The 12,747-nt window shown below is 44.2% G+C and overlaps 1 protein-coding gene across 2 annotated transcripts in view; it reads right to left on the bottom strand.

Annotated features, from left to right (window-relative positions):
• The window catches only part of DPYS (dihydropyrimidinase), an 81,226-nt gene that overhangs the window by 59,676 nt on the left and 8,803 nt on the right, over nt 1–12,747 (bottom strand). For both annotated transcript variants that reach the window (XM_045453931.1, XM_045453929.1), the window contains exons 2-4: nt 6,644–6,802; nt 1,539–1,718; nt 121–310 (exon numbers count right to left, since the gene is read on the bottom strand). In XM_045453931.1, the coding sequence (XP_045309887.1) occupies nt 121–310; nt 1,539–1,718; nt 6,644–6,802 (529 nt within the window). The remainder of the gene's footprint in view (nt 1–120; nt 311–1,538; nt 1,719–6,643; nt 6,803–12,747) is intronic.

The following is a 12,747-nucleotide window of genomic DNA, read 5'->3' as shown; positions in this document are numbered from 1 at the left end:
GAAGAAAAGCTGCGGAAATTCACCTGCAACCTTCTCATAAGCAAAGCAGGAGCTGCAGTCGATCTACGTCCCTCTTCAGCTACTACTGAGTTACAAGTGAGGTTCTCGCTCGGGAATTACCGTCTCTCCTCGCATCGGCTATCACCTTTGCTGCAGATTTGCTCATCACGTGCACGATGTAGAGAGGGCAGTTCACGGCGCTGGCTATGGTGATGGCTCTCAGTGTGGCCTCTGCCTCCACTGCTTCCGGGCGGCACAGCTCATGGCCCTCAGGGCCTGTTATCCCCAATGCCAGCATCTTCTTTGCACCCTAGAGAGACAGCAGAGACAGACACATGTGGAAGGAAGGTTTACTAATGACAGCTACCATTATCTTGTTGCAAATTAAGTACACGGCCAGGCTTTCAGACCTGTTAGGAATAGAGGGTGTGTGTGTGTGTGTGTGTGTGTGTGTGTGGTGTGTATATTTGGGAAATATAATTTTAACACTGTGAGAGTATATGTTAGTTTTTCATACACACATTTCACAATTACATTATTTTGACTGAAAAGCTAAAAAAGAAATGAGGCTAATTCTAGCCCCAGTCTTATGACTGGTTTAGTATAAAATAAAATAAAACCAAACATTCTAACCCCTAATATTATTAAAGTGTCTTATGTCACATTATTGCAATTAGTTGTGCTTTTTGCTGAATCATAGTCCTCACTGCCCTCTGTTCCACTCACCAAATGATACTGGACCGTCATTTGCCCTCTCCAAAATATTACTTCTTCCTTACAAAAAAGGCAGGAAATCAACACTGTGACTGTTGGTAAATGGTAAAATGACTGGCCCGGTGTCACACTGAGGAAGCAGAAGAGTACCATTTAAACTCTGGTCTACTTGAGTTTACAGCTCATGCCCGTTTCTCATGATCCCTGACTGCCTCACGGCCACCCAGCCTCACTCTCACCGACTTAAATGGGAACTGAGCCTAGGAGGGAAAAAAAAAAAAATCAGCTAATATAAAGGGTAAGAGACAGCTCTTAAAATCCTGCAGATGGTGTCCCTTCGGGCATTAAGAATGGAACTCACAGAAGAAATAAATAACATCTAGATTCCTCCAGAGCACATTTTAATACCCGGTTTCTGAAAAGAGTGGGGCTTTAAACAGCACTTAACACTGCTTAAGTCATCAGATCCTGCTGATGTCCACACTTTGGCATTCTGAACCAGCAGGAGGAGCTACTTCAAAAAAAGAAGAAGAAAAAAAAAGAAAGTGCTAGGACACACAAAGACAATTGTTTGTTTGAGAAACATGTTTGGGGTCTGATAACTGATTTGAAGAAGGGAAATCTTCATTCCCTTCATATACCATCTGAGTAAAAGTCAGAGCATGGAGTTAAGTAAACTGAGTCAAGGGTTTCCAAGCCACAGAACATTAGTTTCTGGATCTCCATTCTTCCAATGCACAGAATGAGTTCACCTACTTGGGTCCCATTGTCTTCAGCTTCAGTCGTGGTCGTTTTCATTTGTGGCGAAGCTCTGGGATGCTTACCTCTGCAATCAGGTCTCCGTTTTCCGCATGGACTTGAGCAATTGCTCCGATCTCCTTGCACTGAGAGAAGGCGGCATACAGCTCCTCGTCCCTCACCATGTACAGGTCTTTATAGGCCATAAACATCTTGAAAGAGTTCACACCTTTGTCTTGGGTAAGGATTTTCATTTCTTCTTTAACCTAAAGGGGAGCAATAGCCAAACACACACACACACACACACACACACACACACACACACACAGTCACACTTTATTATTATTTTTTAAATGTTTTATTTATTCTTGAGAGAAAGAGACAAGGCATGAGTGAGGGAGGGGCACAGCGAGAGAGGGACACAGAATCCGCAGCAGACTGCAGTCTCTGAGCTGTCAGCACAGAGCCCGATGTGGGGCTCGAATTCACAAACCGTGAGATCATGACCTGAGCCGAAGTCAGACACTCAACCGACTGAGCCACCCAGGTGCCCCATACAATGTCACACTTTAAATAATAATATTTATTATTATTATTTTATGTTATTTTTAATTTTATGTAAATTATTTAAATTAAATTAAATTTATTTTATTATTTTATTATTTATAAATTATTGTTTTGTTATTTATTAATAATAATAATAAATTTCAAATTTATTTCAACATTCTCTTCCACGTTCAAAATGCTGCATTCAGAAGAGAATTAAGTAAAGTAGGGACAACAGTCTAATTCCAGAAAAAAAATGCAGTTAAGGCCTTGAACTCCCCCCACAGGTGAGACCTCACTTCATCTAATGAATATTACTGGTATTGAACTCCCCCCTCAGGAGAGAGTTCATAGTTTTCCCAAAGTACTGCACGTCTTTACTTGTATGTAAAATTCTCAGCATCTATCTCCTGATGGGAGGAAATTATTTTAGAAAATGAAAACAGGGGCGCCTGGGTGGCGCAGTCGGTTAAGCGTCCGACTTCAGCCAGGTCACGATCTCGCGGTCCGTGAGTTCGAGCCCCGCGTCAGGCTCTGGGCTGATGGCTCAGAGCCTGGAGCCTGTTTCCGATTCTCTCTCTGCCCCTCCCCCGTTCATGCTCTGTCTCTCTCTGTCCTAAAAAGAAATAAACGTTGAAAAAAAAAAAAAATTTAAAAAAAAAAAAAAAAAAAAAAAAAGAAAATGAAAACAAAGCCACTTGGCAGTAACAGAAGCAATCGTGTCTCCAGGAGGAATCGAAGCTCATGTAAGGTAAAGCTTTGGGCTCAGATCTGAAACCCACAGGATGGGCTGCAGAAGGAGCAGGTAGACGTGCACTGAGCCACAGGCAGCTGCTAGGAGGTGAGAGACTCTGGACCGATCGGAATCCTCAGGAGCCTTCAGGGGTGCCAAAGGTAAAAGACAAGATCAAAACAAGCTTAGTAATTGCTGTGCGGGTCCAGTTGGAATCGTGATAAAAACTAATAACTTCAAAGAAATAATTGGTGGATTTGAGCCGGTAAAATTGTTTGAATTTCTGTATGTTCACACACACATGCACGCACGCACACACACATACACACACACGCCAAAACACGTTCTAGGCATAGGATTAGTGTTCTTAGTTGTTATCCATCAACTTAAGAGAAGCTCTAACGTTCCAGGTAAAAAATATTACCAACAATTCAAACAGTAAACACGAATGACTAAAAACATGAAAAAATGTTAACCTTTCTGCTGATCAAAAAGTGCAAAATAGGGGCGCCTGGGTGGCTCAGTCGGTTAAGCGTCCGACTTCGGCTCAGGTCATGATCTCATGGTCTGTGAGTTTGAGCCCCGCGTCGGGCTCTGTGCTGACAGCTCAGAGCCTGGAGCCTGCTTCGGATTCTGTGTCTCCCTCTCTCTCTCTGACCCTCCCCCGTTCATGCTCTGTCTCAAAAATAAATAAACATTAAAAAAAAAATTTAAAAAAAAAGTGCAAAATAAAACAATGCAATTTTTTCTATTGAATCAGCAAAGTTTATAAATGACTCTATTACAGATTAAATTACTCACTCCCATTGTTCTTTATTTCCTTACTGATTTTTCTTACTTTTCTCTATGGTGCTTTATCGTCCGGCACATTATGTATTTACTGGTTAACGCCTTCCCCCACTAGAATTTCAGCCCCATGAAGAACTGGAAATAACACTGAAATGCTGACATGGTCATCACTGAAGTGATGGAATGAGCTCTAAGATATATTACGGAGCAACAGCAAGGGGCAGAGCATGATATAAAGTGCCTCGGGTTTGTTTGTTTTGTTTTTGTTTTACTTTTCTACAGTGTCAAACTTTCTACTGTGAGTCTATTATTTTCACGGTCAGAAAAAAAATGCCTTAAACATTTAGCATATGCACACGTGGACTTCCATATGCAGGCGCCGTACCTTAGCCTTGTTGTTCCAACAATGTGGTACGTAAACCAGCCACACTGGCATGGGCTGGGAGTTTGCTGGAAATGCAGATTCTCAGGCTTGCCCCAGACCTGCTGCTATGGGTTGACTTGTGCACCCCCTTAAAGTTCACATGTTGTTTAAGTCCTACCCCCAGTACTTCAAAAGGTGACCTTCTGGAAACAGGGGCACTGCCAATCTAATCAGTGGAGATGAGGCCATTTGGGTGGGCCTAATCCAGTATGTTGGTGTCTTCATAAAAGGGGGAAACGTGAACACAGACGTGCACACAGGGAGAACGCCGCGTGAAGATGAGAGCAGAAGCTGGGGTGCCGCTTCTACGAATCAAGGAACAGCCGAGATTACCAGCGAAGCATGAGAAACCAGGGAGAGGCATGTGCCAGGTTCTCCCTCACAGTCCCCAGAAGGAAGCAACAGCCCTCCAAAACCTTGATCTCAGGCTTCTTGTCTCCAGGAGGCTGAGACAGCGAAGTTTTAAGCCGCTCAGTGTGTGGTTCTTTGTCCCAGCAGCCCTAACAAACTAATATGTTTACTGAACATAATCTGTAGTTAGACAATTTCTCCAGGTAAGCATTTGCATATTAAAGTGTGAGAAACACTGCTGAGGGCAAACATCCTCACCTTGACTCTGTCTTATAAAACAGGGGTGAGGGGGGTGCCTGGGAGGCTCAGTCGGTTGAGCATCTGACTTCAGCTCAGGTCATGGTATCACAGTTCATGGATTTGAGCCCTGAGTTGAGCTCTGTACTGACATCTCAGAGCCTGCTTGGGATTCTCTGTCTCCCTCTCTCTCTCTGCCCCCCTCCCCCCACTCACACACGCATTCTCTCCTGTCTCTCTCTCTCTCTCTCTCTCTCTCTCAAAAATAAATATTGAAAAAAAGAAAATAAAATGTTTAAAAAAAAATGAGAGTGGGGGGAAGGAAAGGAGAGAAAGAGAAAGGAAGGGAGAAAGGAGGAAAGCCAAAAGACCCTAATAGCACAAAAGAGACTAGATTCATCACGTAGAATAGTGTTCTTGGAGAAAAATTAACTTTTGCTGTGGACTATAAACCTTGCTATTATGTTTGCTGAGCTATCTGTTAAAGATTGATTACTAGTTTTATATTAATTTGGTGCCTGAAGCCCAACTTTTAGGGGGAAGTGGGGACATAAGTTACATGGTCACTTCAAATAAAGTCACCCTCCTGAGCCCTTTCTGGTAAAAGGATTTCTGAATTAGGTCCATGTTGGCAACTGAGGGGCTCCTGGGTGGCTCAGTCGGTTAAGCATCTGCCTTCAGCTCAGGTCATGATCTCACGGTTCGTGAGTTCGAGTCCCTCATCGGGCTCTGTGCTGACAGCTCAGAGCCTGGAGCCTGCTTCAGATTCTTTGTCGCCCTCTCTCTGCCCCTCCCCCACTCACACTCTGTCTCTCTCTGCCTCTCAAAAATAAAGAAACGTAATAAAAACATTAAAAAAAAAAAAGGTAAAGGAAAGGGGTGCCTGGGTGGCTCAGTCAGTTAAGCTTCCAAATTTGGCTCAGATCATGATCTCACAGTTCGTGAGTTCGAGCCCCTCATTAGGCTCTGTGCTGACAGCCCAGAGCCTGGAGCCTGCTTCAGATTCTGTGTCTCCCTCTCTCTGCCCCTCCCCCAATTATACTCTGTCTCTCTCTCTCTCTCTCTCAAAAATAAATAAAACATTAAAAATTATTTAAAAAACATGTTGGCAATTGAAATTCAAGTAAAAATTTCTTCCAAAGTATGCATACATGTTTTTAATGAGGAGAAATAAACATATTTTAACATCTCTCAAAACTATCTTTTCTATCTGAATTATGTCGTCATTTCTGCCATGGCCTAAATGATCAGCAGATAGGGAGGGCTGGCTTTAGCTTTGCTATGAAATGATTTGACCTGGTGTTGATGTTAGTGGAAGAGACCAGGAATGGCCCAGGTTAGAATACAGCTGGGAGGTGACCTTCATAACCTTCCTGGTCTGTCCCTTCCCTGGTTTTCCCCTGATATTAAACATTTCTGACTGAAGTTCTATTCTGTGGGAAAATACTGCCTAAAAGAGCCTGGAGGTGTTAAAATTGGGTTCAGTACTTTAAAAAATTACAGTTAACAATGTTACAATTAATGGATTACATAGCATGAAAGGCTATTGTGAATGACTATAAAGGATTTATCCTATCATCTTTATACGCTTTAAACATTTTTTTTAGTTTTTCAAATTGATAACTCTTCACAGGACTCCAAATTCAAAAGGTAAAAAGTATATGCAAGGAAAAGCCCCCCTCAAATTCTGACTTCCAGTCATCCAGGAAGCAACCGATATCACCAATTTCTTACGTGTTAACATTTGTTTTCTTTTTTTAATAACTGAAACAAATGTTTTAGCTTATTTTTTGAGAGAGAGAGCAAGGAAGGAGCAGAGAGTGAGGGAGACAGAGAATCCCAAGCAGGCTCCACACTGTCAGCACAGAGCATGACTCAGAACTTGAACCCAAGAAACCTGAGATCATGTCCTGAGGCAAAATCCAACGCTTAACCAACTGAGCCATGAAGGTGCCCCTGTTTCTTTGTTTCTTTTTTTAAATGTTTATTTATTTTGAGAGAGAGAGAGAGAGAGAGAGTCTCAGGCGCCCCTGACACTACCAGTTCCTTGATCTTGTACAGAGCAAGGATTAGGGGACTACATGGAAGAAATGGACCCCTCACTGGTTCACCTGGTCACTCCACCATGTCACTGCCACGTGAAGACTGTAGTCACAGCAGACTTTGGGATCAGCCCAGCTTCGCCAGGTCTCGAAGGCCTTGATGAGGGAACCGCCCTTCTGAGGAATGGCAAAATCAATGATCATGGTGGTGCCTCCTGCCAGGGCAGCCTGGAATCACAAGAGGGTTTCAACAGTTAGCCATCCATTTTTCAGCCGAGTCATTTATCTCCTGGAACGCTACGCGTTTGCAAGCCCTTGTGGGTCCACGAAATTGCACAACGCTGCTGCCTGTTTAAAAGACCCAGAGGGACACGAATAGACTTTCCATAAATTGAAGTCTGAAGTGCTAAAATTGCTGGACTTGCTTCCGTAAAAAGAATGCCATGTCTGGTGAGAAGAAAGTGGCTGTGGCCCAAACAAAACAGAGTGAGGATTGCAAGGAAAAACCGAAATGGAAAAATGGAGAAGACTCAAAACTTTTTTCTTCTCAAGAAGACTGTATTCATCACTGTGAAAATCCCAATGCATTAGCATCAGTCTCAGTGAACTGTGTCTCCAACTGCCTCGTGCTCCACACAGAATCCTGGAGACTCACGTGATGCCTGCTTCGCCTACATTCCCCACAACCAACTGGGGACCCTTCGTCTTCCCTTAACTCCCAACTGTCCCCTCTAATCCATCCCCCTGGTCCTGGTCCAGCCTTTTCTCCTCCTTCAGCTTGATCTTTAGATCCCACCCCCTCCACAGACTCCTTGGTGCAAATGGAAGCACATTCCACAGCACAAATGTGACCACTTGACTCCAAGGGTTAAAACCAAATGCTTTTAACCACCTCTGGACTGAAGTTGAGTCTTCTCAACATGGTCTACGAGGCCCCACGTGATCTGCCTCAACTCATATTTTCCTTGGCACATTACATTACACGACATTGCCTTATGACTAAATTTAAAAGTAAGTTGCTTAACCAAGCGTCTTTGATGAACTACTGAAATTGATTTTACTTAAACTAAAATCACAGGGTGGTTAATGTGCTTTCGGTGTTGCAGTCAAACAAGGTAGGTGAAGAAAACAAACGTAGCCAGGAAGTATGGTGGTGCAGTAAAGGCACTGACCAAGGACTTCAGGGCATAGAGGTTAGATTCAGCACCTGTCTTCTGCGGTACCTGAGAGGCCAAGAGCCCCTCTCCCAGGTCCCTCCAATTGCACCCCCATCAGCCTCCCTGCAAAGCCGCCCAGACTCCATGTGTCCCCCCTGGTTTGCTGGCTTTCATCTTACTTCAATAGATTTTTTTTTTTTCCCTAAGTCACTTGGCCCCACTCCAATTCCTTTTGCTCTGAAAAATCTCACTTTTTGTACAGGAGCCTATACTTTGTCTCCACCTTTAGATAACAGTGCCTTATTCTTGGCAAACAATACACATTTGCATTTCTTAAGAAATCACTATTGGTGTAATGACAATACTAGGAAAAAAATCCTCAAGCGCTGTATTTTTATTTGAATGCAGATTAATCTTCTTGCCGGCTTCCTTCCTAACGTGTCTTCCCAGTGCGATGCGGATATCCCTTGAGGATGAAGGGCATCTTTCTAACAGAAATGCTGTTAATTCAAGTGTTAGAAGAAAAGTACTTTTTTTAGTGCCTACTGAACTACAAAATCAAGCTTAAAGAACTGTCCTTTCCATTCTTTCCATATTAAAAGTCTTCCACATTCAGGATGTAGGCAAACTAGATATGATGCTGGTGGAAATAAAATAAATGGGGTAGCCACCTAGGAAAGCAGTGTGACACTTTTTCAGAAAGTTAAACATAGAGTTACCATGTGAGCCAGTAATTCTAATCCTAGGCATCTATGCGAGGGAAATACAAACATGTCCACACAAACCCCTGTACACAAATATTCAGAGCAGCAATATTTATAATAGCCCCAAACCGGAACCAACCCACGTGTCCATAACGGATGGATCGACAGCAGAATGCAGCATGTGAACGCTGTAGAATATTATTCGGCCATAAAGAGGAAGCACTGACACACGCTGCAATGTGGATGAACCTTGCAAACGTTACGCTCGGTGAGAGAAGCCAGTCACAGATCATGTAGTATATGATTCCACTTGTACACAATATCCAGGAGAGGCAAATGCTTAGAGACAGTAAGGAGAACAGTGGTTGCCTTGGGCTGGAGGGGTTGAGTCGAGGTGCCAGCTCACGGGCACGGGGCTTCTTTTTGGGCTGATAAAAATGCTCTAACATTGGTTGTGGTGATGGTTGCACAATTCCAGGAATATACTAGAAACCACTGACCTTAAATGTACACCTTAAATGGCTGAATTGTATCATATATGAATTATGTCTTCGTGAAATTATTACCAAAAAAAAAAAAAAAAGTTTACTACATGTAAGCTATGGAATGAGAGGGGTGGGAGGGCCCACAAATAATCAGACAGAGGTTCTCCCATTCGGTGTTTATAGACTGCAGCGGGCGATGGAAATAAGAATAAATAATTATGATAAAATACTCAGTTTGTAATACCAGGTAGCAAGTATATTTCTACAATAAATGGTAGTCTAGAAATTGCTAAGGGGAGGTAAAAATCGCTAAGCTCCTTGGAAGAGGTCCCGGGGAAAGACTACTGGGAATTCAGAAGAGGGAAGGATGAACAGAGGCCAGAGGAGGCATGGATTTAAATTAGCGTTAGGACACACACGTGAAGTTGCCAGCCGGCTAATAATCTAACTGGCAGTGTGTACTTCTAACGTGCCAGGAACTACTGACGTTCTGGATGTTCTAACTTTTGTAATCCTCTCACCAGATCTGCAGCAGGGAATATTATCAGCCCCTGTTTAGGGTGGAGGGAACCCAACACAGCACTACCAAATAACTTGACAGAGGCTGGACTGGAGTCAGGTCATCAGGTACCAGGGCCTGTGCTCTGAGGAACAGCCAACAGCATGGGGGATGCTCTGAAGAAGGGCCCGTGAGGAAGAGACAGCCCCTCAGCAGACACTGGTAAGGGGCAGAATTAAGACCTGGACTAGGGTTAGAGCAAAGCGTTGGTTCCGACAAGAGGAAGGCTGCACCGTCAGCAGGGGTGACGGGAGTCCGTGAGCTGATTCTGACAGGGATGGCTGATGGTGGCAGATGAGGGGACACCGGAGGAAGGCAGCTCTGGCGAGTGTGGTGTGCAACATCCTGAGTGTGAGGTGCTTGGGCACATGTGGACTTTGTGTATTTGCACACAGAAGGAAACACAGACCTGACGCTGAAGGCAGGGGAGAGTTGGGGCAGTCACCTTGGAGAGGATGCCAGAGGGGTCCTGAGGTTGGCCGAAACGACCCCAGGAGAGAGAAGTGACACAGGATAATCTAAATCATAATACATGTTCTGGAACATTCCAACACTCAGCACAAAAGCAACAGTACAATGCCCAGACACCCATTTACAGTGGCTGTTTCTGGGTGGGCATAATTGCAGGTTGCTTTAATTTGCCTCTAGTTAAATTTTATTTTTTTTTATTTTTTTTTTAAATTTTATTTTTAATATTTGCTAACTTTTCTATACAAAGCACAAGCTTTATAAGAAGAAAACATCATGAACAGATGATAAAAATACATGCACATGCTAGGTAATTACATGGAGACTGTAGATGGTCTTCTTGCCAGACTGTAGATGTGGTAGTCAAAGGACCATTTACTAAAACAACAGCAGACCAAAAGTCCTGGGGTTACAATTTGAAAGCTCCCCAATCAGGATTCTTCACACTTGCCCCACCTCCCTCATTACCCAGGAGCAGGAAAGGGAACCGAGAACCACCCTTTACCTCTTCTTTGTTGCTTCTGGTTCTGTTTCTCCTCCACTCTCTTTCTCCCTGTCCTCCCCCCAAAATGGGAACAAATTTCGAGAAACCCTAGTGAATGGGAAAGGGTGTGGGAAGATGTATGGACAACAAAATCTACCTGTTACCAAACCACCGGGGGGCATGAGCCACTGGCCGCCGGGATCCCGCTGCCACCCTGGGTCCTGGCAAACAGGTGCCAGCCACTGTCTGCACCCCAGCCCCAGGCTCGAACTCATGAACCGTGAAGTCATGACCTGAGCCAAGTCAGACCCTCAACCGACTGAGCTTCTTTTTCCCCCTCATCTCCTGATCTCCCTGGTCTGTCTGGTTACCCATGCTCCTTTCACTGCCCAAAGTTATCTCAAATCCTTGAATATTATTTCAAGACCTCAAATGGCCCTTCCTTGTTCTACTGGATCTGGGGAGTCACGTGTGTGCCAGAACTGAGGATGTACAATCCCAAGTAGAGGTAAAGGAGATGTGCTCCTCCTAGGAGGTATTTGCCTCTTCATTTTTATTTATTTATTTTTTTGGAGAGAGAGAGAAAGAGCAGGGGAGGGAGCAGAGAGAGAAAGGGAGAGAATCTTAAACAGGCTCCACACTAAGCAAGGAATCCGCCACGGGGCTCAATCCCACAACCCTGGGGTCATGACCTGAGCTGCAATCAAGAGTCTAAGGCTCAACCCACTGAGCCACCCAGGCACCCACTATTTGCCTGTTCAAAGAAGGGCTTGTGAATGCCCAGGCCTGGGTTAAGCATCTTATCATACACATTAGCTCGTTTAATTAAGCCTTTCTACAGTCTGGAACAGGTAGGAGTTGTTTTTCTTACTTCACAGTTGAGGATATGGGGGCTCAGAGATGTCGTATGATTCTCCAAGGCAACATGGAGGGGCACAGGACTCTGAGGGGTAAGTCTGACATTCAGCCTGCTCTGGGCCTCGGCCCTACGCCGGTTGGTTCACCTGAGCTACTCTTCCGTAGAGTGCGATCTGATTTCCAGCCAGTTGCTCTGGTCATCATTGAATCATTACTTGGAGAGAGGCACAGGTTGATAAAACGAATCAAGCACTTAAGAAACCACAAGCCTTACGAAACAAAACAAATACTGTCAAATTGTGAATTGGAAATCCACAAATGCAACAGAACTTTATTTGGCTCACTAGATGTTCGTCACTGTGACAATCACTGTGGAAGTAATGCGTCCCTAGAAGGTCTGCAAGGAAGGACCCCACACTGCTGCTGCTTCCCCTTCACAGACCTATTGCCCCTGGAATAATCTCCTGGATTCAACAAACCGACCGGTCAGAACATCACATTCCCAGCCCACCTCAGGTAGCCACGGTGTCTGTTTAACTGCTTTTATCATCGGAGGCTTTTAGGTTCACGTCACAGATGCTCAGGCTTTACCTAACATTTGAGGAATGGAGAGAGTTTAGGCAGGGGAGGGAGAACCCATAGAGGGTGAAAATTTCTCTCATATTTCTGTGTGAACCTCAACTGTCTCCTTCGTTTTTGCTGCTGATAGACTTCACGCCACTTTTATTTGTCAGAGAGCCAAACAAAATGTATTTACCTTATCTAATCTTGGCTCATAAATCAATTCTTTCAGCTCCTAATTACTTTGGCTGTTCTCCCTTGAAAACCTTCCAATTTATCTAAAGCCTTCTTGGGGGGGGGGGCGGGAGGAGGAGAGCATGTGCTGTATCAGGTGCAAATGTGATAGAACATAAATGGAGATAAACTCCAACAGCTGGGTCACAATATTATATAACACAAGATTCTATTTAAGAATGTATTAGGTTGTATATCACTATTGAAGGCATCCCAAGCATCGTCTTCCTTTTGATGGTGTCACCAAATTTTCATTTCTAAGCTCATCCTGGAACCAATGAGTTTGTCTTATGAAAATCAATCATAGGACCTGCTTAATCAACCCAAGTAAAGCAGAAGGAGTTGGAAGAGGGCAATTTGAGCCTTAGGGAAGGGGGCTGAATTCTCAGCTTTCCTATAGTCACTAAGACGTATGAAAACAAACTTCAGGATCCCAATTTATGTTCCGATTCCAGAAGCCCATTTGGCTTTGTAAAGATGTCCTCTGCGCTGCCTCTCCGTACCCGGCTCCTTGTCTCCCCAAGTCCGAAATATTAGCCACACCATCGTCCATCCAATTGTGCAAACCAGACTGAAGAGTCACCCTTGACATTTTTCTCTTTTCTTCTCAACATTGCCAGAGCCAACCCATTGGCAAGCCCAGCTCTTCCCCAGGCTGCCTCC

The sequence above is a fragment of the Leopardus geoffroyi genome, chromosome C3 (assembly GCF_018350155.1).
Source record: "Leopardus geoffroyi isolate Oge1 chromosome C3, O.geoffroyi_Oge1_pat1.0, whole genome shotgun sequence".
Classification (NCBI taxonomy): Eukaryota; Metazoa; Chordata; class Mammalia; order Carnivora; family Felidae; genus Leopardus; species Leopardus geoffroyi.
This window is presented reverse-complemented; position numbering and strand designations above follow the sequence as displayed.